The following is a 24880-nucleotide window of genomic DNA, read 5'->3' as shown; positions in this document are numbered from 1 at the left end:
TATATAAAAAACAGGAATGCAATGCCTCCAGTGTATTGTTTAAGCATGAAACAGAGAAAGCCCTTTTTACATTTTTCTGTCTTTTTTGAAAAGTCTGTAGTTGCTGTATCTACGGTAGGCTCAAATATGCACCTTTGTTTTTCCTTGTCGTTGAAAGGTCCAAACGATTTGATCTGAGGGGGGGGGGGGGGGGGGGGACAGACTTGGAGACCCCAACACTAGAGGTCAAAGGTCAGTCAAGTGGATTTGTCCCAGACAGGCTACAAGTCAGTCGATTGAGTGTGTTTATCTGTGTACGTTGTTTACCTCTTTCCCCCCCGTTGTTTACAGCATGTTTCAAATGTTTCAGTTCAAAAAGCAGCAACAAGTTCTGCTGGTAGTGAGGAGCAGCGATACATTTTGTCCCTCCCCTCCCACCGTAGCGGGGCGTGCGCACACTCAGGTCTCTTCTGTGACCAGTCCACAACCCCACAAATCCACCATAAGCTGCTGCCGAAAAAAATAGACCCACACTTTAAAAAAACAAAACAAAACAAAAAACATGATTGAGTATACAAAGTTTGGACGCAACACGTTTTTTTTTTTTTGTTTGTTGTTTTTTTCCAAAAGAAAAAAATAATAATAAAAAGGTTTGGTTTGATTACCTTAGTTGGGATTTTAATGTACAGTCACTTGATATAATACTAACTGAATACATATTTCATCATTTAGAAAAGGCAACGAAAAAAAACACTAAAACATGATTCAAATAAACATTGTGGATCTCAGTTGCAACAATTCAACATTAACCATTTCGCTTGCGGTAATAAGCAAGATATGGGAATTTTAATACATCTAAACATTTCCATAGACCCTTTAACTTGACAGTTAGTTGACTTGAGCATGTTCCACTGCAGATTGATAGGACAAAAGCCATACAACGTTTAAATTGGCCTGACCCACAGAATGTTACTAGCTTTAAATTTTGAGTTTGTGAAAACTCACCCATTATATTCGTGACACTTAAATTTTCATGATAGAATGTTCAAATAATAGATAAAATACTTCACCATGAAAGAAAGTGTCCCCTATCAACACAAATGATGAGAGGATATTGTTGTCTGTCTGTTTGTTTTGAAGAGGATGCCAATGCCATTAAAAAGTGCATAAGACCAGCAACATTGCTGGGACAGTGTGGGACAACAGAGAGCCAAGAAACACTGGAGAACTTTCCCATTATTAGAATCTTATTAGATGGAAAAAATATGACGACTGCAAACGGCACAAAGGATTTAAATGAAACAACTTCAGAAAGCAGTTTAAAAAAAAATCTGGATGTAAAAATGCCTCCTTGTGTCGGGAACTGGGTGTTGATTCATGTTTTTGGGCATACCTTAAAGTCACACAGAAATGAAAAACGCATTCTGTCCCATTTTGGTTCACATAATTGGTCATAGTGTTCACCTATTCAACGATGTATGCCAAAAAAATTACAAAATTCTACTTTTTTTGTAATCTAATATCAAAGTATATAATTTCTTACTTCCTGGAAAACGGTAGGTCACGTGCAATGACGACAACAGGTACCTTCGATTTTAGGCCAATAATCTCACGACATCCACCCTGTCAATCAACGCTATCCTTCTATCGAATCTGTCTAAAGTTCTTAAAACCCGTCCACTTGTCAATGTTCCAATCAAATTCCTCTAAACGCATGTCCCACCCTCATAGCTTGTTTGTGTCGGAAATACGTCAAACTACGGAAGTTAGATGATCTCAAATGTCCGTTTCTGTGCGACTTTAAAAAGTAGCCGGGCTCTGTCCGTCTAACAACAGCGACCTTCCTTCAAAGCTCCTGATATGACGGTCAATCCTTTCATTTCTTAGAACTCAGTCTGTCGGCTCTGCAGCCCAACACAGAAGATAGAGCGAAAAAAGTAAACATTACAGGAACTAGAATTGCACTCAAGGCAATGATCAGTATTTATAATATATATAAAAATGAAAGACAGATCACTTATCCCCATCACCTGTGTTTTTACAGTTTACAATACCTTTTTCTCACAAAAAAGATGAATATCCTTAACAGGTCGGGCAATCGTGTTGCCCTAATTGTGAAGAGACCCTACGTGCGTAGTCCTTTTTAAAGCGTTTACGATTTTGCATTTCTTGTATATATTACTAGCCTGCCGCTTCACAACTACTGCCTCTTCAATTAAAACTGATATCTCATATCACCTTACATTGTGTAGTTTCTTTCAACAGCAACAGAGAAAGAAAAATATATATATAAAAGAAATGTAAAATAAAAACTGTAAAAAGATCATAATTATAAAAAGCGTTCTTTTAAATAAATTATACCTTTGTATAATAATGGACAATTGTGTTGAGACAGACCAGTCTCCCGAGTATAGGCACAGTTTTTCACAATGTAAAATTAAAAACACCAAAACTTAGATTAGACCGTTTTTTTGTTCTCCTGCGGTCAAAAGTTATCCTCACAAACGATTAAAATCTTTAGTCAACGAGTGGTAAAAAATAAAGAGAGGGAATAGAAAAAAAATATCAAAATAAATGACAGAAAGGTGAACAAAAAAAATAATAATGAAATGGGCTTATGGCAGCAGCAGTGAAATTTAAAGTTTTGAATATTTTTTGTTTCGGCTTTTTTTTTTTTTTTGCATACAACTGTGAATCCTTGCTCGACTAACAGACATTTGTACTTAATCACTGTAAATATGTTGGCATCGGGAGTACGATCGCTTTATACGGCTTTAAAGACTTTTTGTCACTTTTAACTCACAGTTGCGCAATATACATAATCAGTTTTGGCAAAGGAGGCGGAGCTATCTCTTCTTCTCTTACAGGATTGGGAATGAGCTGGGATGAATGGGGCGTCAACATGGCTGCGAATCCTCAAGGGAAACATGGAACAAGTCTCAACAGATTCTCCTCAGACGATGCATGGAACCGGACATTTCTTCCTCCTCCTCCTCTTCCTCCTCACTTAATTTCTCAACACTCGCGTTGTTCATTTTGTTTGTACAGTGTATGACACACACGATGAGTGACGGATGGGCCGGAGGGTGGGTCCGGGTCGGGGGTCGGCCCTCTTCAGACCATGGCGCGGTAGGGTCCTTGCATCTTGAGGAACTGGATGATGAAGGAGGGACCCCCAGCCACGATCTGCGGTGGCAGGTGGCTGAGGGGACAGTTCTCGATGCTCATGATGGACAGCTTGCTGCACAGGGCCAGCTCGAAGGGGAGGCTGTGCAGGTTGGGGTTGTCGTTGAGGTACAGCTCCTCCAGGTTCTCCAGGGTACCTGCGGGGGGGGGGGGAGGGGGAGGGAGGGAGGGGGGGAAGGAGGGAGGGAGGGGGGGAGGAGGAGGGGGGAGGGAGGGAGGGGGGGGGGGGAGATGTTGAAAGGAGAAGGGAAGGTGAGGGAGGATGAGGAAGAAGAGCAGTAAGGGAGGAGAGATGAGTACGACAGGAATGAAGGAGGTGAAATAAATGGCGGCAGATGAAAGAGAGGAAGTGTAAAGAGAGACAGAGCGCCATGTTCTTCCTGGAGGCAGAACAGACACCTCAAAGCCTCCATGCCAAGGACACAACTACAAGAGCGGTAATTAATTGGCTGACGACAACATTTTGTTCTTAAATGACCACGATAACCCACTCTCTCCAGGCAGGGCTGGGTAACTGAAGATATTTAAGGTAGTATTGAGATTTAAGGCGGTATGGACAGGATGTGTACACACCGATCTCCTCAGGCAGGTGCTGTAGAAGGTTCTCTCCCAGTCCCAGGTGGGTCAGGTTGGTCAGGTGGCCGATTCCCCTTGGCAACGTGGTCAGCTGATTATTGGTCAACACAAGTTTCTGGGGGGAGGGGACAACCAATCACGTCAATAAGACACCTTCCCGAAATACTACAGTGCCATTTTAGTAGTACTACCAGATTCTAAACATTAACGCGACATTACACCCCACGCCGTTGTGACACATGTAGGGCTCCCCCCCCCCAAAGAGATTTGAATCATAGCCAAAGGAAAATCACCAGTGTCAAAATGCTAAAAATTTAGAATAAAAATATAAATTCAAATCCTCTCCAAATGTGTTTGATAGCTTGTTTCAAGTTCAGCCCATCCCTCTTTCTTGCATTGTCCATGGTTTGGACCACTAGTAATCAAGATCATAGACAGGTTATCAGCATCTTGACGTACTAATCTTGACATTTTGGGCCCCCCCCCCCCCAAATTAAAAGACATTCTGAGCCAGGAAAAACCCTGCTTATGTGCTTCAAGTTGACAGATCAACAGAACCTGACGGCGCACAAAGATAAATTGAGTTATAAATTCTGAAAGTCAAGCGTGAGTAAAGAAACGAGGAGGGGGGGGGGGGGGCAGTGATCGGTGTCGGACCTGTAAATCTTTCAGGTATGCGATCTCATTGGGGAGGGATTCCAACTTGTTCTCCTCCAGGTCCAGCTCACGCAGCTTCCTCAAGTTCCCGATGCCGTGCGGTAGCTTCTTCAGGAGGTTGTTGGACAGTATCAAGACCTGGGAGGGAGGGGACAACAACGTGATTAAGCCAGCGAGCTCCTGAGAGATGTGCAGCTGTTCGTTACACATGGCTCGTCTGTAAACAGGTAGCTTGGCACCCGCAACAAAGCAAGTAGCTCGTGAAGCTCATGTTTGAATTGCAAATTTTGTTTCAAATGTCCTTTTTTTTTGCATTTTGTTTTATATGACCTTTTATGTGTTGCACTTTGTCTTGATGCTTTGAATGTCTCATGTAAAGCACTTTGAATTGCCTTGTTGCTGAAATGTGCTATATTAATAAACTAGCTTTGCCTTGCCAATGGACAGGCATTGCTTTACCTTTTAGTACAATATATAGGTCAGGGGTCAGCAACCTTCACTCACTATCAAGAGACATTTTGGGCCAAAAAATGAATCCAAAATCTGATTGGAGCTTGGAGGCTTGGTAGGACGCCCCCTGGGGGAGGTGCATTAAGGCAGGGGGGGGGTCTGGGGGTCCGGAGGGGAACATTTAAGTGTCAAACACTACATTTGCTGCATTCTGGAGGATTTTCAGTCCGCTGCTATCTAACCCGACTCTCTGTTGGAAACTGTTTGGAAAAGGGCGGGCACTTTCAAAAATACTTGGCAGGTGATTGGATGAACCATCTGTCTATCACTGTCTATCGCTCGCTAACTTCCAACCGCTCCTCGCTGACATCACACCTAAACCACGCCCGGCGTAGCCGTTCGTATTTAAAATTCCTCAGAACCAGCGCTGATTGGCGAGATCGTTCTCTGATCTGGCACAAACGGATCTCTATGGAGAGTATCCAGACTTGATTTGCGGGAGAAACGGAACGTGAGCTCGCGAAATCAGGATGGTCTCACGAGGCTAGCTGCCATCTAGCTAGTTGGTTAACTTGAATGCCAACATGACCATTTATTATAGTAATAAATCAATCGATTTAATAGTAATATATTTATTTCCATATATTTTTTGTGAAAGCCAGGGAGAGGGGCTAAAGAGCTGCAGGTCCCATCATGACTATACCAGTACTCAGCAGTACTACTAGTACCTAGTATCCTACTAAGATCACCCTTCTTAGATCTTAAGTACATACTACTGTATATATTTAAAGGTGCAGTATCCGGTTTGGCTCAGGAGCACTTTTTGTTATATATTTTTTTGGAAATTCTCATTCCATCCTGACAGAAATCAATGAATAAAGTGCTCTGACACTAAAACGGAATAAATCCATAATCTATGGTAGTCACATGACTGTAATAAGTGTGTCCAATCATTTTGAGTTGCCAACTTGAAACTGAATTGGATGGCTTACCTGCCTGTAGACCTAGCAGCCTGCCTAGCGACCCTCCCATGAAACCCCGACCCTAATCGCCCTCTCTGAAGCGAGGAGGGAGAAAGACGAAGGCCTCACCTCCAGCGAGACGAGTCCGCAGACGTCCTCGGGGATCTTGGTGAGCTGATTGGTCGCCAGGTTCAGCTCCACCATACTAGTCCACGTGCCAAAGTCCAGGGGCAGAGACGTCAACTGGTTGTCCTGAAAAAACAACAACAACGTGATTGACGACAACAACAACAACATCAACAACAACAACACCACCTGCAACTGACAGATTCAAAAGAAGGAGAATCTTTGTTGGAACAGGAGTGGTTAACGGTGCTGCTCACGGGGTCACCTGGATTCATGATGGTCCGTACCCAACCAGGAAGTAAACCACAACTGATCCAGGGTCTGATATCGCTCCACTAAGCCCTCACCTCAGCTATATTTAAACTGCCGCATATTTGCATTCTTCAACTAATTTGAATATGTCAGCGTCAGGGAAATCATGAAGAAAACGTTACATAGATCAACGTAATAATTCCGCAAACAGACAATTTTCATGCACTTCGCTCCGATTTTGCTCCAGAAAGATCGTGGGGTCCCCTGACCTCCAAACTGCTGTTAGTTTCATATAAAGAACCCCCCTCCCCGATCGTGGTTTACCTTCATGTTGAGCTTGCTGAGCACCTTGGCCCTGGAGAAGATGCCGAAGGGGATCTTGTTGATGCGGTTGTGCTCCATGTTCAGGGAGTAGATGGTGGAGAACTGGGAGGGCCCGCCCACCGGGTACGACTGGAAGCAGTTCCTGGCCAGCGTCAAGCTCGTCAGGTTCACCAGGCTGGACAGCAGGCCCTGGAGGAGGACGGGGGGAGAACCGTGGGAGGATCAGCAGGAGTCCTTCCCAGAATGCCTCTTTTGGGGGGTGATGCACACTTTTTGGGGGGAAACCTATGCAGAGTATCCTACCAGTGTATATAGAGGCCTGTATTCTTCACTGTCTTTCTGACTAAGCTCACTTTTCACAATCGTGGGAAATCTCCCAACACGACACAAAATGGATGTGAAGACAAAATGTTTAGGATACTGATAACCTGTCTATTAATGATCTTGATTACTAGTGGTCCAAACCATGGACAATGCAAGAAAGAGGGATGGGCTGAACTTGGGCTGAGGATTTGATTTGCTATTTTTATTCAGCATTTTTAGCATTTTGGCACTGGTGATTTTCCTTTGGCTCTGGTTCAAATCTCTCTGAGCGAAAAATCCTCTATGCAGGAAAAACCCTGATCAGGCATTTACAGACCGTCCTAAAACTAAGACCTAAAACTCAGACATGATCTAGTGTGGAGCAACGGGCTTAGAGGCCAGGCTGAAGATAAGCAGGAAGATGCAGAGATAAGGAAATATGAGGATGGGATCAGTCCAGGGTCTGCTGTAGTCACGGGCTGGTTACCGGTTCCACGGTGTGGAAAAGTCACGGTTCCAAAATCACTAACATTCCGTCTTGTCGGTAAACTCTGACGGTATACGTTCCGTAACTTGAAAGTTGGAATTTCGAGTTCATAGTAATGTTACCAATCCCCAAAAACGTGGCGCAACATTGAGTTTGTGTACAACCCGTCATCGCTAACATGTAAGGGACGATCCGTCATGAGGTGCCCTAACAGGCCAAACTAAACAATAACATTAGCAGCAGAGCCTTGCAGCTCTGGACTCAAACAAAACTTATCTCTGGTAGCGTTCTTGCCAGGGATTTCAAAATAAAAGTCATTGCCAAAAATTTACTTTTTGTGATTTGACTGAAAACATTCACTCGAATGGACACTGAGGTGCATGCACCTCATTTACAGCATCACCGAGTGAACAATGCACACATCAAATAAGCATCACATCACACATCAAATAACACAATTACAACTCCAATCACCAAGGACAGAGATCATGTTTTTAAACTCTGTGATTGAAGAGAGAACCTCCATCTTCAACCGAGTCTGAATGTCATTCCAAGACTTTGGAGCAGCGTACGAGAACGCTGTCCTGCCCAGCTCCGTGTTAGCGCTACGAGGGACCTTAAAAACAAGCCAGTCGCTGGAACGAGTCCGATAGGAAGGAACGCTCCAGTCCAGTAGGGCGGCAATATAAGGGGGTAGTCTACCGATAACCGCCTTAAAGATATACAGATACCAGTGATGGTCCCGCCGAGCTGCTAGGGATGACCAACAGACTTTACTATACACAATACAATGATGTGTATCATACTTGTCTTCTGTAATGAACCTAAGTGCAGAGTGGTTCACAGAGTCCACAGGTTTCTATGCAGAGCCGGCGGCGTGCTGATAAATTACGTCACCATAATCAAGAACAGATAACAATATTGATTCAATAACCCATTTCTGCATCATAACCTCTAAAAGTGAGCAAATGTGTAGAAAGTGAGCACGTCTGCAAAAAAACTAGAAGTTGTTTTTTTTACTACGGCGTTTACTAGCAAATCTTTGTTTTTTGCCCACTATACAGTGATAACCGTGGTATTTTTGCCCACGTTTATCATCCTGTCAAGATCTCCCCCCACCCCAAGCCTAGTCCGCAGACACAGATTAAAGTTCAGCCCGAGACTAAAACACATCACAGAAGATCTCCATCTAAAGAGCGTCGAGCAATCCTAAAAATAAACTCCTGCCCCATGAACCCCGTCCAGGTCATCCTAACTCCTGCCCCATTAACCCCGTCCAGGTCATCCTAACTCCTGCCCCATGAACCCTGTCAGGTCATCCTAACTCCTGATCCATGAACCCCGTCCAGGTCATCCTAACTCCTGCCCCATGAACCCCGTCCAGGTCATCCTAACTCCTGCTCCATGAACCCCGTCCAGGTCATCCTAACTCCTGCCCCATGAACCCTGTCAGGTCATCCTAACTCCTGCTCCATGAACCCCGTCCAGGTCATCCTAACTCCTGCCCCATGAACCCCGTCCAGGTCATCCTAACTCCTGCCCCATGAACCCCGTCCAGGTCATCCTAACTCCTGCCCCATGAACCCCGTCCAGGTCATCCTAACTCCTGCCCCATGAACCCCGTCCAGGTCATCCTAACGACGGGCTAATCTGGCGTACAGGCTGACACATGGGTCTTGTGATAGAAACACATGCTACTACTACTACACTACTGAAGACCACGCTTGTGCATCTCTGCGTCTGGCGTCTACAGGTCTGGGTCTGGGTGGTCTGGGTCTGGGGGGTCTGGGTCCTGGGTTTGGGTCTGGATCTGGGGGGTCTGGTTCTGGGTCTGGGGGGTCTGGGTCTGGGGGGGTCGGGAGGTCTGGGTCTGGCGGGTCTGGGTGGTCTGGGTCTGGGCCTGGGCCTGGGTTTTGGTCTGGGGGGTCTGGGTCTGGGTCCTGGGTTTGGGTCTCACCTCCGGGAGCACCGAGATGTTGTTGTTCTCCAGGTTGAGCTCCTCCAGCTCCCGGCACTGCGCCAGGGACCGAGGGATGGCCGACAGACGGTTGTACCGCAGACCCAGGCGGTTGATGCTCGACAAGTTACCTGCGGCGGTCGACAACAACAAAAAACAAACGACAACAACAACAAACGGTGATGTTTCAATTCAATACTCGTCCGGGTTCGGGCTGTAGAACACTCATGCTAGACCTTAGAATGGAGAGAACGTCGTAAAAACAACTCGTCGAAGAACACCCAAAAAAGGAGAGAGAGAGAGAGAGAGAGAAAGAGAGAGCGAGAAAGTAAGAGAGAAAAAAAGAAAGAGAGAGCAAGAGAGCGAGCGAGAAAGAGAAAGAGAGAGAAAGAGCGAGAAAGAGAGCGAGAGAGCGAGAGAAAGAGAGAACGAGAAAGAAAGAGAGAGAGCAAGAGAGAGAGAGCGACAGCGAGAGAGAGAGAGAGCGCGCGCGAGAGACAGCAAGAGAGAGAGAGAGCGACAGCGAGAGCGAGCGAGAGAGAGCGACAGCGAGCGAGAGAGAGCAGCGTGCTACGGTGGCCGTCTCACCTATAGTCTCGGGGAGGTCCAGGAGCTCGTTGTGCTGCAGGTCCAGGTTGGTGATCTGGGTGCAGTGGCCGATCTCCTTGGGCAGGTGCTCCAGCTGGTTGTGGGCCACGTCCAGGGTGATGAGGTTACACAGCTCCCCTGAGGCACACAGCGGGGGGCGAGCGCTGGAGGTTAGCGCTGGCGGGCCACGTACGTAAACAGCAAGACGTTCCCTCGCCCTCACCATCCCATCTCTCCCTGCTCCTCCAACCAGACCCCTCACTCCTTCCCTCTCTCCCTCCCAACCAGACCCCTCACTCCTTCCCTCTCTCCCTCCCTCCCAACCAGCCCCCTCACTCCTTCCCTCTCTCCCTCCCAACCAGCCCCCTCACTCCTTCTCTCCCCTTCCTCCTCCCCCTCCCTCCCTCTCTCCCCCCCCAACCAGCCCCATCCCTCCTCCTCTCACGCCATCTGTCCCTCCCCTCCCTCACCCAACCCCCCCCCCCCACCCAGCTTCCTCCATCCCTCCCCTCCCTCACCCCATGTCTCCCTCCACCCGCCCTCTCACCCCATTTCTCCCCCTTCCTCTCCCCCTCCCCTCCATCCATCCCTCCCTCCCCTCCCTCCCTCACCCCATCTCTCCCTCCTCCCCCTCCCTCCACCCCCCCTCTCACCCCATTTCTCCCCCTTCCTCTCCCCCTCCCCTCCATCCATCCCTCCCCTCCCTCCCTCACCCCATCTCTCCCTCCTCCCCCTCCCTCCACCCCCCCTCTCACCCGATTTCTCCCCCTTCCTCTCCCCCTCCCCTCCATCCAACCCTCCCCCTCCCAGCACCCCTCCCTCCATCCCTCCCTCCTCCCCCTCCCAGCACCCCTCCCTCCCTCCATCCCCCCCCCCCTCCCTCACCTATCTCAGCGGGCAGCTGTTTGATCTTGTTCTCTCGGATGCTGAGCATGGTGAGTCTGGCCAGGTTCCGGATGTCCCTCTCCACGGCCGTGATGCGGTTGAAGCGCAGGTAGAGTGTGGTGAGCGAGGTCACGCGGTACACCACCGCCGGGATCTCGCGCAGCTTGTTGTGCCGCAGATCCAGCATGCGCAGCTTCTTCAGCGAGTCCAGCGAGTCCGGCAGGCTGGTCAGCGAGTTCTCGCTCAGCGCCAGGGTCACCAGGCCCGACAGGCAGCCCACCTCGGCGGGGAGACTCTGGAGCTTGTTGCTGTACAGGTAGAGCTCGGCCAGCTGGGTCAGCTCCTTGATGGACGTGGGGAGCATGTGGATGGAGCGCTTGGACAGGTCCAGCCGCATGGAGTTCTCCTCGCGGCACTTGTTCAGCTCTTTGATCACCTCGGCGTTGCTGGACTTCTTGCGCGTCCCCGGCGCCGGGTTCGGACGCTTGATCGTGTTGTCGACGGAGAAGGCGACGGCAGGCGGCGCGCTCCCCGCATCCTTCTTTCCTTCTTTGGCATCCTTCCCTTTGGCCTTGGGCTCCTTGCCTCCTCCGTCCTTGCCCCCTCCGAAGCCGGCGAGGGCGGCCTTGGCCTCCTTTTCCCTTTCTTTGCCGCCCCCCGGACCGCCCTTGGGGTCCTTCTCTTTCGAGTCTTTGTCTTTGCCTAAGGTACTGCTCATGACGACGCGGGCGGCCCCCCTGCGGAGACGCTCATGGGGGGCTCTGGAGGCTCGGGGGTCTTGTCTTCGGCGGACCGCACGGAGAGCGGGGGTGCGAGGCAGGCTTATGTGCTCACACGTTGGCGCATGACCTACGCAGGTCGCCGGGACATTGATGAATTGTTGACGTTCTCCCTCCCCCCCGAAAAAAAGCCCTATGATCCAGATGTTTGTGTGTTGTTGTTGTTTTTTGGGGTTGTCCTTTTTGTTAAAACGCCATGAGGGGGAAAACCCTTTGAAGCATCAGAAGTGGGGTGGCGGCCATATTTGTTTTGAAAGGGCGCGCTGTCCCTGGGTCCCGGGTCGAAAGCGGGGTTCAGGCTGAAAAGGTCGCAGAGGTCGTCATCCTTTGGGTAGTTTGCTGTTGGATAAAACGTGAGAGATTTGTCAAAGCGTTCAGTGCGAGGCCTACATTTCAATTCATAATAAGCCTCTAAGCTTTAAGCAGTACATTAGCCTAAGCTTTAAGCAGAAAGAGGTTTGCTATTTCAACAGGTTTGGTTGGTTATATACTTAAATTTGATTAAAGCTAGCTGCGCCAGTGATGGCATTATAAGGCAAATCTGTTACATACATAAGACATATATCAACAGACATTTTTACAAACACAAACAATATGAAAAACTATTGAATGTCAGGTAAGTAGTCTCCAACAAAAATGCTGCGTCACCGAAAAAAATTTGAGCACCATCTTTCAACATGGTAGAGACGCACACAATATTTAACACCCCAAAACTTTAAATATACGTCGTCTCTGTTCCATCCTAGTGCCTACAGGTCTATACTTCAGTGTTTATCCCGTGGGGGGGTCCAAACTAGAGAACAGAACCGGGCTTGCCCGACACATCAGAGCAGAGGGGGAAAGGTCAGCGCCGGTGAGAGACCGCTTTGGAAGCCATCTTCAAAGACCAGGTTCCCTACGGCAACACAGGTCAGGGTGAGAACCGGGTCGATATTGAACCCCTATTCACCGACGCACAGACAGGCCGAGACTGGTTGGTGTAGCTGTGGTTAACCGTCAACCAAAGCCCCAAACATCCCTGACCCTCTCGAGTCCTGACTCCGCCCGTACCACTGGTTGGTAAGACCGAAGAAAAGCAAGAGTTGATGATTATATACACAAAACTAAAAGGAGTACGCCTAAACACAACACGCCTTGTTGCTTCGAGACATTTTGAGCTCAGTCTCTCGCATGTGAGCTAGTCTCGTCCGTGTTTTGGATGTAGCGCGCCTGGGCTACTACGCCTACACCCCTGTACTGTAGGTGCCAAAAGCCTAAATAAAACACAGAATATATCAGCCAACTCATGTTCGTGTCCATGCCATGTTTGGCATGGAAAATAAAAGGCTAATCTAAACAAGCGGCCGATGTTTATTCTGTGAATTCTTCTTTCAAATGTTGTCCGGAGGTTTATTCAACAACAGAACCGTTTCATATGCAGGTGACCGAGGAAGAAGCTCAAACTCCAGAAAAAATAACTTGTGGGCGAATTGTGTGTGGAAAAAGCACATAGGGTCAAGGGTCAAATTGCACACAACTTCCCAGTTATTTCTCATCATTGACACACACACACACAGACAAGCGTAGACACGTGCGCACACACACATCACACTTTCTCCACTTGGCTACTGTTCTGTTTTACTCACTATGACAGAATCCAACTTCAACAATCTAGAAACAAGTTATGGCTGTAGCCTAGAACGCCAAAACAGCATTCCATCATGCCTGAGGGAGTATGCGACCTCAAGGAGTATGCCTAATAAGACCAAGCCACACCACACTACAAGAGGCTGTCTGAGACAGGCCTAATCTATACTATAGCTTTAGTCTACTTGACAGTCAAGCCCCTACTTTACCAGGGTAAATTCAGCCTGAGAGGGTTATACTGGGCTAAGTCCTCCCAATGTCACCAAGTATGCATCACGTTGGCTTACCGGTTCTACACTCCCAAATCCATATTTGCACACAAGAATGAATGATTCATTGCATCTATCGTGCAGACTACACACTTAAGTTTCGTGAAAGTAAATGTAGGCCTACAATACCATAGCCATAAACAAAACTCTCCAACTTTGTGATTGATTATGAGACAAGACTTTAAGAGCTGTCCTGGATTGAATAGCCTATAATTTAAAGTTTCAATGAAACCTCCCTTGAATGTTTCAAAAGCGTCCTGGGGATTTCGTCCAGAAAGCAGTGAAGCTGTCACCAATTAAATCAAAAACAGGCGGTGGATGCCAATAAGTGCATTGATGAGGTGGCAGAAACCAGCCAGCTCCATAACACACCCGGATGGATGAACCCTGCTGATGACAACCCGGGGAAACCAGAGATGATCCATAAAACTGTGCTACACACATCACATCTCGGGACAGTATTGTCCCCCACCTTCCTAAAACCCTCCCTGATTTGCATGCGGACACACTTTTGATAACGTTACAGCAGCAAAACGAAGGGTCCCTTTCTAATGCTTGACACAGCATTCGTACTGGAAGGGGGTTAGCAGGCTAGCTACAAGCTAACAAGCTAGCTACAAGCTAACAAGCTAGCTACAAGCTAACAAGCTAGCTAGCCACCATCCTGACGAGCTATTAGCTGTGTGGAAAATTAGCTGCAAAATAGCCCTCCTTAAACTAGTACGGCCTTCATCAGATTAAACACATTCAATCATCTCGACTGGGCAGGGACTCACAATAAGATAAACGTCAACACGAGCTGGCCAGCTAAACTAATGTCATCTGCTGGCAGTTAGTGCTAGTGTTAGTGTTAGTGTTAGTGATAGTGTTAGTGCTAGTGTTAGTGCTAGTGTTAGTGTTAGTGCTAGTGTTAGTGTTAGTGATAGTGTTAGTGTTAGTGCTAGTGTTAGTGCTAGTGCTAGTGCTAGTGCTAGTGTTAGTGCTAGTGCTAGTGTTAGTGCTAGTGCTAGTGCTAGTGTTAGTGTTAGTGTTAGTGCTAGTGTTAGTGCTAGTGCTAGTGTTAGTGCTAGTGTTAGTGTTAGTGCTAGTGTTAGTGCTAGTGTTAGTGCTAGTGCTAGTGCTAGTGTTAGTGCTAGTGTTAGTGTTAGTGCTAGTGTTAGTGCTAGTGCTAGTGTTAGTGCTAGTGTTAGTGCTAGTGTTAGTGTTAGTGCTAGTGTTAGTGCTAGTGTTAGTGTTAGTGTTAGTGCTAGTGTTAGTGCTAGTGTTAGTGTTAGTGCTAGTGCTAGTGCTAGTGTTACTGTTAGTGATAGTGTGTGTTAGTGCTAGTGCTAGTGTTAGTGCTAGTGCTAGTGTTAGTGCTAGTGTTAGTGTTAGTGCTAGTGCTAGTGTTAGTGTTAGTGCTAGTGTTAGTGCTAGTGTTAGTGATAGTGTTAGTGTTAGTGTTAGTGTTAGTGCTAGTGCTAGTGTTAGTGCTAGTGTTACTGTTAGTGCTAGTGCTAGTGTTAGTGTTAGTGCTAGTGTTAGTGCTAGTGTTAGTGCTAGTGTTAGTGCTAGTGTTAGTGCTAGTGCTAGTGCTAGTGTTAGTGTTAGTGCTAGTGTTAGTGCTAGTGTTAGTGTTAGTGCTAGTGTTAGTGCTAGTGCTAGTGTTACTGTTAGTGCTAGTGTTACTGTTAGTGTTAGTGCTAGTGTTAGTGCTAGTGTTAGTGCTAGTGCTAGTGTTAGTGCTAGTGTTAGTGTTAGTGCTAGTGCTAGTGTTAGTGTTAGTGTTAGTGCTAGTGTTAGTGCTAGTGTTAGTGCTAGTGCTAGTGTTAGTGCTAGTGTTAGTGTTAGTGCTAGTGCTAGTGTTACTGTTAGTGTTAGTGATAGTGTGTGTTAGTGCTAGTGCTAGTGTTAGTGCTAGTGTTAGTGCTAGTGCTAGTGCTAGTGTTAGTGTTAGTGTTAGTGCTAGTGCTAGTGTTAGTGCTAGTGTTAGTGCTAGTGTTAGTGCTAGTGCTAGTGCTAGTGTTAGTGTTAGTGCTAGTGATAGTGTGTGTTAGTGCTAGTGTTAGTGCTAGTGCTAGTGTTAGTGTTAGTGCTAGTGTTAGTGCTAGTGTTAGTGCTAGTGCTAGTGCTAGTGCTAGTGTTAGTGCTAGTGTTAGTGATAGTGTGTGTTAGTGCTAGTGTTAGTGCTAGTGCTAGTGTTAGTGCTAGTGCTAGTGCTAGTGTTAGTGCTAGTGTTAGTGTTAGTGCTAGTGTAGTGCTAGTGTTAGTGCTAGTGTTAGTGCTAGTGTTAGTGCTAGTGTTAGTGCTAGTGCTAGTGCTAGTGCTAGTGTTAGTGCTAGTGTTAGTGCTAGTGTAGTGCTAGTGTTAGTGTTAGTGCTAGTGTTAGTGTTAGTGTTAGTGTAGTGTTAGTGTTAGTGCTAGTGCTAGCTAGCTGGCTAAGCTAACGGGTTATAACAGTCATGACCAACACCACCGAGGCTAGCGAGCTAATCTCAGCTAACAGCTAACGGGCTCGTAGTCAACAAAATACATCTTATAAAATAACCAACTGACAAACCTCTGATATTATTACAATATTCTCGGGTACATTTGGAGACAAGTCCCTCCCTGAAGCTAAGCTAAGCTAGCTAGCTAACCCCCCCGGTTCCCGTAGGTTCCCGTAGGCCCGAGCCGAGCAGCTGTCAACCGTGGAAACACCGTCCCGACCGCCGCGAGCTCAACCGGGGACACGCGCAGCTCCGGTCCCTCGCTCTCAAACACAACCGTGATGCACCGAATTCACATCCGAATAACAACGGCCGTTTGGGCCAAACCTTGATTTGTGAATACGGGTCAGCCCCCGGGGAGCCGAGGCGTGTTGAACCCGTTTTCCTGCCTCCTTCCCCGTACCGAATACGAGGAGGAAAGAAAACACATTCTCCAAACAGCGGCCATTCCGGAGCTGAACAAAAGAGTGCGTTTCTCTCCCCAGAAAGGGACATGACCGCCCCGCCGCTACCGGGGACACCGGGGGACGTTTAGAGCCCCGGTTAATAAAGAGAGCTCGTTACCGGGGGATAGTGGAAGGGTTGAGATAATATACGTGTTTTACCTTCAGAGGTGTGACTCCGCCATCCTCGCTTCCTCCTCTCTCATACACTGCTGCTGCTCAGGGTCCCCTCCCTCTCTCTCTCTCTCTCTCTCCTCCCTCTCTCTCTCCCTCCCTCCCTCTCCTCCCCCCCCCCCCCCTCCCTCTCTCCCTCTCCTCCCCCCCCCCTCCCTCTCTCCCTCCCCCTCCCTCCCTCCTCTCCCTCCCCTCCCCTCCCTCCCTCTCTCCCCCCCTCTCTCTCTCCCTCCCCTCCTCCCTCTCTCCCTCCCCTCCTCCCTCTCTCCCTCCTCCCTCCCTCTCTCTCTCTCTCTCTCCCTCCCTCTCTCCCTCCTCTCCCCCCCTCCCTCTCTCCCTCCTCTCCTCCTCCCTCCCTCCCTCTCTCTCTCTCTCTCTCCCTCCCCCCCTCCCTCCTCTCCTCCTCCCTCCCTCCCTCCCTCTCTCCCTCCTCTCCTCCTCCCCTCCCTCTCTCCCTCCTCCCCTCCCTCCCCCCTCCCTCTCTCCCTCCTCCCTCCCCTCCCTCCCTCTCTCCCCCCCTCTCTCTCCTCCTCCCTCCCTCCCTCCCCTAACACCGAGTTGCGTCACACGCACGCATTACCAACGTATCACGAGAGTTTCTTGGGCAGAAGAAGGTGTTTAGAATGGAACGAGTGAGTGAGTGAGAGAGAAAGTGTGGAAATATATTTGGAATTTACCCCATAAGTATTTACTGACTAATAAAATAAGAGAAGTCTCCTTTAGAATTTTACACAGATATTATCCTGCAAATCACTATCTTGTCAAATTTAAGAAAGATATCAATGTTAATTGTTCATTTTGTAATGTACTCCCAGAAACACTTCTTCATTTATTTTGGCATTGCACTCATACAAAAAAACTATGGAAGGATCTAAGTAGATTTATTATTGATAATATTGACCCTGATTTCACTCTGTCTAGAGAATGTTTTGTTTGGTTTCATTAAAGATATTGGCAGTAAAACCAAAGAATATTATATTATTAACCTAATAGTTCTTTTAGCAAAATTTCACATTCACAAATCCAAATTTACTAACTCTAAACCCCTGTTCAAAATTCTAGAAAATGAAACCAAACAATACATAAAGACTATTTTTTCCTCCAATAATAAGAAGGCTACGAAGACAGTGCGTTTGTGCTCCTTCTTTGATTTGTTTGTGTGAAAGGCTTGATATATGTACCCTGGCTCTTGTATTATTTGTTTTATTTCATTCTTTGTATTGATTGATTGTTGCTAATTTGTATTGTTTTGTACTGTACATTTTGTACTGTTTTGTACCTTGATTAATAAAGATTTATTAAAAAAAAGAAAAAAAAAAAAAGAAAAAAAAGTGTGAGAGAAAGTGACTCAAAAGATAATTGCAGGTCTTCTTGCTGACATGTGCATGGATATACACAAGCATGCAACCTGACATGTGCATGGATATACACAAGCATGCAACCGCGTTCTAGCTCGAGGTGTAGGAGTCACAGTGACGCGCATGTCATCTATCAATGCCTTTTTATGAGTATGCACACTTTTTATGAGTATGCACAATATGATCAAATTGAAGCTATAATAAACGGACAGTCTCACAATTATTCGCATGAATCAAAATCAGTTTACAATACATTGTTGAAAACGGTTATTTATTGCCTGGTTTGACATCCCACTTTATTTTTAGTGCGTAATATTACGCGTAAGCCTTTACGCAGACAGTTATTTAACGAATTGTTCCTATCCATGTCTAATAAAGACCGATTTTTGTTCCGAAATATGTTGCGTGACTGTAGGACGAACTCAGGGTACGCTTCCTACTATGCCCCCTAGGTGGATACGCTTCCTACTATGCCCCCTAGGTGGATATGCTTCCTACTATGCCCCCTAGGTGGATATGCTTCCTACTATGCCCCCTAGGTGGATATGCTTCCTACTATGCCCCCTAGGTGGATATGCTTCCTACTATGCCCCCTAGGTGGATATGCTTCCTACTATGCCCCCTAGCTTCCTACTATGCCCCCTAGCTTCCTACTATGCCCCCTAGGTGGATATGCTTCCTACTATGACCCCTAGGTGGATATGCTTCCTACTATGCCCCCTAGGTGGATATGCTTCCTACTATGCCCCCTAGGTGGATATGCTTCCTACTATGCCCCCTAGGTGGATATGCTTCCTACTATGCCCCCTAGGTGGATATGCTTCCTACTATGCCCCCTAGGTGGATACGCTTCCTACTATGACCCCTAGGTGGATATGCTTCCTACTATGCCCCCTAGGTGGATATGCTTCCTACTATGCCCCCTAGGTGGATATGCTTCCTACTATGCCCCCTAGGTGGATACGCTTCCTACTATGCCCCCTAGGTGGATACGCTTCCTACTATGACCCCTAGGTGGCGACACCTCATGATCTGGCCCTTCAAACCGTAGAAGAAGAAATCTCCAGCTGACAGTCCCGGAAGTGGACACGGAGCTTCACCTGGCAACCCAACCCGTCCTGGAGGTATTTGACTTGCAAGATATTAATACACGATTTTAATTCATTTATCTTGATTTTGATAGCACCTCAAGGGGGAATTAGATTCAAGGTCCACTTGAAATTGCAGTAACTTAGCTGGTGCTGTTTCAGGTGCTTGTGGGCTTTTGCTAGCTAAGGTTAAGCTCATTAGCACTAACATCAGCTGCGCAGTTAGCTGTGGTCTCCTTGTCTCCTTGTGTATTATTGATATTAGACGCACAGATTGAAGATTCAAGATCTAATAATAATAACCAGACCTTGAATCTCAAATCTACTGCTGTTTCAGGTGCTCGTGGACCTTTGCTGGCTCATTAACGTTGCTGTTATCTTCTTGTGTATTATTGACATTCACATTGATAACATTACATCATTGATAACTAGGGCTGTCAATTTAATGCTTTAATGCATTATGCACATTTCAACGCGTTGCAGATTCCGTCAATGCAGCTACAAGCCGACATCAAGAGGCACAAACGTTTCGAAAATCCACGGGCGTATATACTCTGTGCACCAGCTCCACTACTTCCTGAAAGTCACTTGGCATCTTTATTTCCTGTCCTATATGATTGGATTAAATGATTAATCAGGTGTGCGGAAGACCCAGCGCACACCTGATTAATCACTTAATCCAATCATATTGGACAGGAAATAAAGAAGCCAAGTGACTTTCAGGAAGTAGTGGAGCTGGTGCACAGAGCCTATTGGCACAAGCTGAATATGTGGCTCAGATTGACTGATAGCCTTACACATAATAAGATATTGCAAATAATTTCATAAAACTTCTAATGCCACTTCTATTCCTATTCAATGTTTTAATCATCTACCACAATAATGTATTTTAATAGAAATATCTTCCTTTGGGGGTTTCCCAGCAAAAAATATATACGTATATTAGATCAATAAATTACAGATTGTGTAATTAACTAGATTAATTTCAAAGCGAGTGACAGCGCTATTGATCATTTGTTATTGTCATATTAACTGCTTGCTTATGTTGCCTGATTTTGTTTTTTTGCAGTTTGACGAGGGACACAATGCCTGAAGTGAAATCGATATTCAGAGAAGTTTTGCCCAAACAAGGTCAGTAGGGTAGTAGTAGTTTACCCAGAGAGATAGCTAGCAACACACACACACACACACACACACCTACCTTGACTCCCGTGCCTCGCTGACTCAAAGTTTCAACACACTCGGCTCAAATACCTTGCAGACGATAAATCTGTTGTAGGGGGAAGCCGAACATTGTGAAATACTTGTATTGGCAATCTACTACTACCGCTCTCTCTCTCTCTCTCTCTCTCTCCCTCCCTCCCTCTCTCTCCCTCTCCCTCCCTCCCTCCCTCTCTCCCTCTCCCTCCCTCCCTCCCTCCCGCTCTCCCGCTCTCTCTCTCTCTCTCTCTCTCCGTCCGAGCATGGCAGTGCACACCTACATATCTCTGAACATGCATGGGCTTGCTATACCTGTAGTGTAATGTTTGGGTGCCCGTGCAGGAGGTTGACGGTTCGAATCCCATCTGTTCCACTAAGACCCCCCCCCCCCCCATTTGATGTGTTTGTGTCAATGTAATGTACGTGTTGATGTGTCTTAACAGCTCCAGGACCATGACGGAAATAAGTGTTTACACTTTCTCATGCTATCCTTTGGATTCTTGTTGTGTCTTAATCCCTCAATAAATTAATTCATCCCCCCCCCTTATCCTTGCCATTGCGTTGTCCGCCTCCGCAGGGCAGCTGTCGATAGAGGACGTGCCCACCATGGTGCTGTGCAAGCCCAAGCTGCTGCCCCTCAAGTCGGTCACCCTGGAGAAGCTGGAGAAGATGCAGCTGGAGGCCCAAAAGGCCATTAAGCAGCAGGAGCTGGCCCAGAAGAACCAGCAGCAGCAGCAGTAGACACACAACAGAGGAACACACAGCTGCAATCAGGAGTCAGGCTCTGCTGATCCAGCATGGATGCTGGGAGTTGTAGTCTTCAGTAGAACGTGGACGTGGGGCAATGTTCACACGCTCCAGTCGCAAACCTAATATTGCAACATCTCTCTGGCTTGTCTGGACAGGAGGCTGAGTCACTAGACCTGCTACTTCAGAGTGTAGACTTGTCATTAGTGACTGAAGTTATTCTAGTACTTCATACGTTGTGAGGAAGTATAAGATTTCTGTTCATTTAACTGATCAAGTACAAAGCAAGTCTGTATTTGCTGAACAGGGGCTAGATGCTGGGTCCAGTCCTGTGTTGTGGGGTGGACTGAAGACCGTGCAAACCAAAATATTTTGTTTATTCGTTATCTTTTTGAGAGGGACTTTGATGCTACTGTCATCTTGTCTTTTTGTTAGGAATATTCATTTTAAATAAATTTGTTTATTACTGAGTTTCCAATTTTTCACCAGATGACATGTTTGTGTATCAGGCAAAATGAGACCTCCAAAAAATTACCTCCAAATGAGATGAGATCACACATGCAGTTTCTTTTTATAGCGATTTATTGAACAAAGGCGCAAGACTTGGTACATTTCACACACCAGTGTTCTCCATATATAAAAATAAAACACTCTCGACTGTTTTGTGAAATCATCCAACTGTTGTTGTTTTTGTTTTAAAGGGGAGCAAGAAAAATAAAAGTCAGCATAGAAACAGCAGCCATTAAAGGGGAGGTATTGCTTTGAACCAACGTGCCGTTCCCCTTTTATCATTGTAAAGCTTTATACACAAGACCAGTACTTCCAGTACAAACACTGCTTTCTAGGAAACAAGATGGAAGTGGCAGTGGAAAGAATCAAGAACACTAAACACCATGGAATGACTGTCATAGGAGAGACGCGGTGGCACTTTCTGGGATAGCTTATACATCAAAACACATCCTTAAAGGGGTGTGTCGTTCACTTCTCTTCACTATTTTTTACTTATTTTTACAAAGTGCTTTTTTATTTGAAGCCCCTACCCCTTTTTCATTTTCAGAAATGTACATTCTTTCGTTATAAGGGGGAAAAATTGTACCCAACCATTATGACAAGATATTGAAGAGTAAAAAGTAGCTTCGGAACTCAGAATGTCTGGCACAAAATGGCTGCTCAGTAGCTTTCGATTTTCAGACGGCCGCCGTCTCCCTCGCTCACAAATCTCTTTCGGCCTCTGAAAATGACAAAGAAAACACGTCAATAATGTTGGCTCATTCCATAAACATTCATCATTCTTTAGCTTTGATCTTCCCTAGCTGGTTTAGTTAATAGTCTAGTTATACTAATTAAACATACAGTAATTACATTAAATATACATTGTTATTCTTACCGACAGGGACAAATATCCCTCAGTTTTTCGTTGATGACTCCTGTGCTGAAACTCTTGTCCACAAACTGCTCCAAGATTAAGTACGCACGGGGAACATCAATGTTGATTTCGGCTATGTCCATGTACACTCTTTCATACCCCTGCAGAACAAGATAAACATGTCATGTGAAACTACATTCTTGTGTTTACAGCAATATGGAATTTCACTGTAGGAACAGTAGCTGAGCATTTGCAGTACCGAAGTACCAACACTAGGTGGCGCCATACCCTTCTCATTTGGTCCACGGTGATGACAGTCGACACCCACAGGAACTTCAGCAGCTTCAGAACCATTTTGAACGTTTTCTCTCCTTTGGATTCCAGCACCATCACTATAGCCTGAGAATCACAACCACAAAAGAGCTTTCATTCCGTTTTTAGGACAAAAACCCAACTGAACCCAATTATCTGGCATGATGTCTCAGCTAGTCAGCCTCCCGATAAACGCAGGCCACCATCGCAAATAAGAATTTGTTCTTAATGACTTCCCTGATGAAATAAAGGTTAAATAAAAAAATACATTAAAAAAAAAAAAAATCAATACATTTTATACGTACAAATTGAAAAATGACAAACATGTAACAAACTTCCTCGTCAGTTATTCGGGTCACTGTGGGTCACGCTGGCGCGGCGGACGAGGTCGACTCACCTCGTAGACAAACTCGTGGTGGAAGTGAGGGACCTCCAGATCCCTCAGACACCTCTCGGCCTCCTGGTGGTCTCCCGAGAGCAGGTACTCCTTCAGCAGCAGGGTCATCTGGTACCAGGACACGGAGGAGATACCAGGACACGGAGGAGATACCAGGACACGGAGGAGATATCAGGACACGGAGGAGATATCAGGACACGGAGGAGATATCAGGACACGGAGGAGATATCGGGACACGGAGGAGATATCAGGACACGGAGGAGATATCAGGACACGGAGGAGATATCGGGACACGGAGGAGATATCAGGACACGGAGGAGATACCAGGACACGGAGGAGATATCGGGACACGGAGGAGATATCAGGACACGGAGGAGATATCAGGACACGGAGGAGATATCGGGACACGGAGGAGATACCGGGACACGGAGGATATATCAGGACACGGAGGAGATATCAGGACACGGAGGAGATACCAACACAGAGGAGATATCGGGACATGGAGGAGATACCAACACAGAGGAGATATCGGGACATGGAGGAGATATCGGGACATGGAGGAGATACCAACACAGAGGAGATATCGGGACATGGAGGAGATACCAACACAGAGGAGATATCGGGACATGGAGGAGATATCGGGACATGGAGGAGATACCAACACAGAGGAGATATCAGGACATGGAGGAGATATCGGGACATGGAGGAGATATCAGGACACGGAGGAGATATCGGGACATGGAGGAGATATCAAGACATGGAGGAGATATCAGGACATGGAGGAGATATCAAGACATGGAGGAGATATCGGGACACGGAGGAGATATCAGGACACGGAGGAGATATCGGGACACGGAGGAGATATCGGGACACGGAGGAGATATCGGGACACGGAGCAGATATCGGGACATGGAGGAGATATCAGAACACGGAGGAGATATCAGGACACGGAGGAGATATCGGGACACGGAGGAGATATCAGGACACGGAGGAGATACCAACACAGAGGAGATATCGGGACATGGAGGAGATATCGGGACACGGAGGAGATATCGGAACACGGAGGAGATATCAGGACACGGAGGAGATACCAACACAGAGGATATATCGGGACACGGAGGAGATATCGGGACACGGAGGAGATATCGGGACACGGAGGAGATATCGGGACACGGAGGAGATATCGGGACACGGAGGAGATATCGGGACACGGAGGAGATATCAGGACACGGAGGAGATATCGGGACACAGAGGAGATACCGGGACACGGAGGGGATATCAGCACGCAGGAAAGAGAGACCAGCGCGGTGGGGATGTTTATTTACTCAACGGAATCGGCCTTTTTGCATTTTAGAGTCTTAAAATCAGTTTGGTACGTTACTGAACCATCTAACAGATGGACTGATGTGGGGTGTTTTATCAGAGGGGTGAAGCTCTGCTCGGTGTGCTGGTTCCTCACCTCATTGACGAGCTGCGTGACGGGTCTCTGGCCCCCGCCCGACCCCCACAGGGTGTCCATGCGCAGACCCCCCATGCTCATCCTCAGCAGCACCGCCGCCCGGTCCAGCGCGGCCCTGGGGTGGGAAAACAAGTGCACCCCCGTGTTAGTAGGGACAGGGCCGTTCTCTGACTGTTCTCTAACATGTTGCTCCCAACCTTTTTCATCTCTTTACTTCCTCCCTCATCCCACCTCATCCCTTCCTCCCTTATCCCACTTCATCCCTTCCACCTCATCCCACCTCATCCCTTCCACATCATCCCTTCCTCCCTTATCCCACTTCATCCCTTCCTCCCTCATCCCACCTCATCCCTTCCTCCCTTATCCCACTTCATCCCTTCCACCTCATCCCACCTCATCCCTTCCACATCATCCCTTCCTCCCTTATCCCACTTCATCCCTTCCTCCCTCATCCCACCTCAT

At 47.0% G+C, this 24880-nt stretch overlaps 3 protein-coding genes across 3 annotated transcripts in view; 1 reads left to right on the top strand and 2 right to left on the bottom strand.

The window, feature by feature from the left end:
• Nucleotides 1–2621: 2621 nt before the first annotated feature.
• On the bottom strand, nucleotides 2622–16521 carry shoc2 (SHOC2 leucine rich repeat scaffold protein). The gene is made up of 9 exons (XM_084441545.1): nucleotides 16480–16521; nucleotides 10733–11850; nucleotides 9848–9985; nucleotides 9260–9390; nucleotides 6513–6701; nucleotides 5940–6062; nucleotides 4399–4536; nucleotides 3739–3856; nucleotides 2622–3302 (listed from the first exon to the last, which is right to left on the bottom strand). Exons 2-9 carry the CDS (start codon nucleotides 11448–11450, stop codon nucleotides 3094–3096), a joined length of 1764 nt encoding a protein of 587 aa, XP_084297671.1. The 5' UTR covers nucleotides 11451–11850; nucleotides 16480–16521; the 3' UTR covers nucleotides 2622–3093.
• A 2414-nt stretch (nucleotides 16522–18935) lies between these two features.
• Nucleotides 18936–21419, top strand: bbip1 (BBSome interacting protein 1). The gene is made up of 3 exons (XM_084441210.1): nucleotides 18936–18973; nucleotides 20007–20068; nucleotides 20715–21419. Exons 2-3 carry the CDS (start codon nucleotides 20023–20025, stop codon nucleotides 20876–20878), a joined length of 210 nt encoding a protein of 69 aa, XP_084297336.1. The 5' UTR covers nucleotides 18936–18973; nucleotides 20007–20022; the 3' UTR covers nucleotides 20879–21419.
• Nucleotides 21420–21471: 52 nt separating this feature from the next.
• Nucleotides 21472–24880, bottom strand: part of pdcd4b (programmed cell death 4b) — a 15242-nt gene continuing 11833 nt past the window's right edge. Inside the window, exons 8-12 of the mRNA XM_084441211.1 lie at nucleotides 24419–24533; nucleotides 22960–23067; nucleotides 22539–22649; nucleotides 22272–22411; nucleotides 21472–22115 (exon numbers count right to left, since the gene is read on the bottom strand). Coding sequence (XP_084297337.1) covers nucleotides 22055–22115; nucleotides 22272–22411; nucleotides 22539–22649; nucleotides 22960–23067; nucleotides 24419–24533 — 535 coding nt within the window. The 3' untranslated portion in view covers nucleotides 21472–22054. The remainder of the gene's footprint in view (nucleotides 22116–22271; nucleotides 22412–22538; nucleotides 22650–22959; nucleotides 23068–24418; nucleotides 24534–24880) is intronic.

Source organism: Borostomias antarcticus (genome assembly GCF_949987555.1).
Source record: "Borostomias antarcticus genome assembly, chromosome: 7".
Taxonomy (NCBI): Eukaryota; Metazoa; Chordata; class Actinopteri; order Stomiiformes; family Stomiidae; genus Borostomias; species Borostomias antarcticus.
This window is presented reverse-complemented; position numbering and strand designations above follow the sequence as displayed.

Excerpts from the sequence above, each read along its gene's own strand:
- shoc2 (XM_084441545.1), bottom strand. The coding sequence starts at position 11,450 with ATGAGCAGTACCTTAGGCAAAGACAAAGACTCGAAAGAGAAGGACCCC. Across the intron at positions 6,702-9,259 it reads ACATCTCGGTGCTCCCGGAG|GGCCTGCTGTCCAGCCTGGT; the intron begins GTGAGACCCAAA and ends GTCCTCCTCCAG. Across the intron at positions 6,063-6,512 it reads TCAGCAAGCTCAACATGAAG|GACAACCAGTTGACGTCTCT; the intron begins GTAAACCACGAT and ends TTGTTTTTTCAG.
- bbip1 (XM_084441210.1), top strand. The coding sequence starts at position 20,023 with ATGCCTGAAGTGAAATCGATATTCAGAGAAGTTTTGCCCAAACAAG. Across the intron at positions 20,069-20,714 it reads AGAAGTTTTGCCCAAACAAG|GGCAGCTGTCGATAGAGGAC; the intron begins GTCAGTAGGGTA and ends CCGCCTCCGCAG.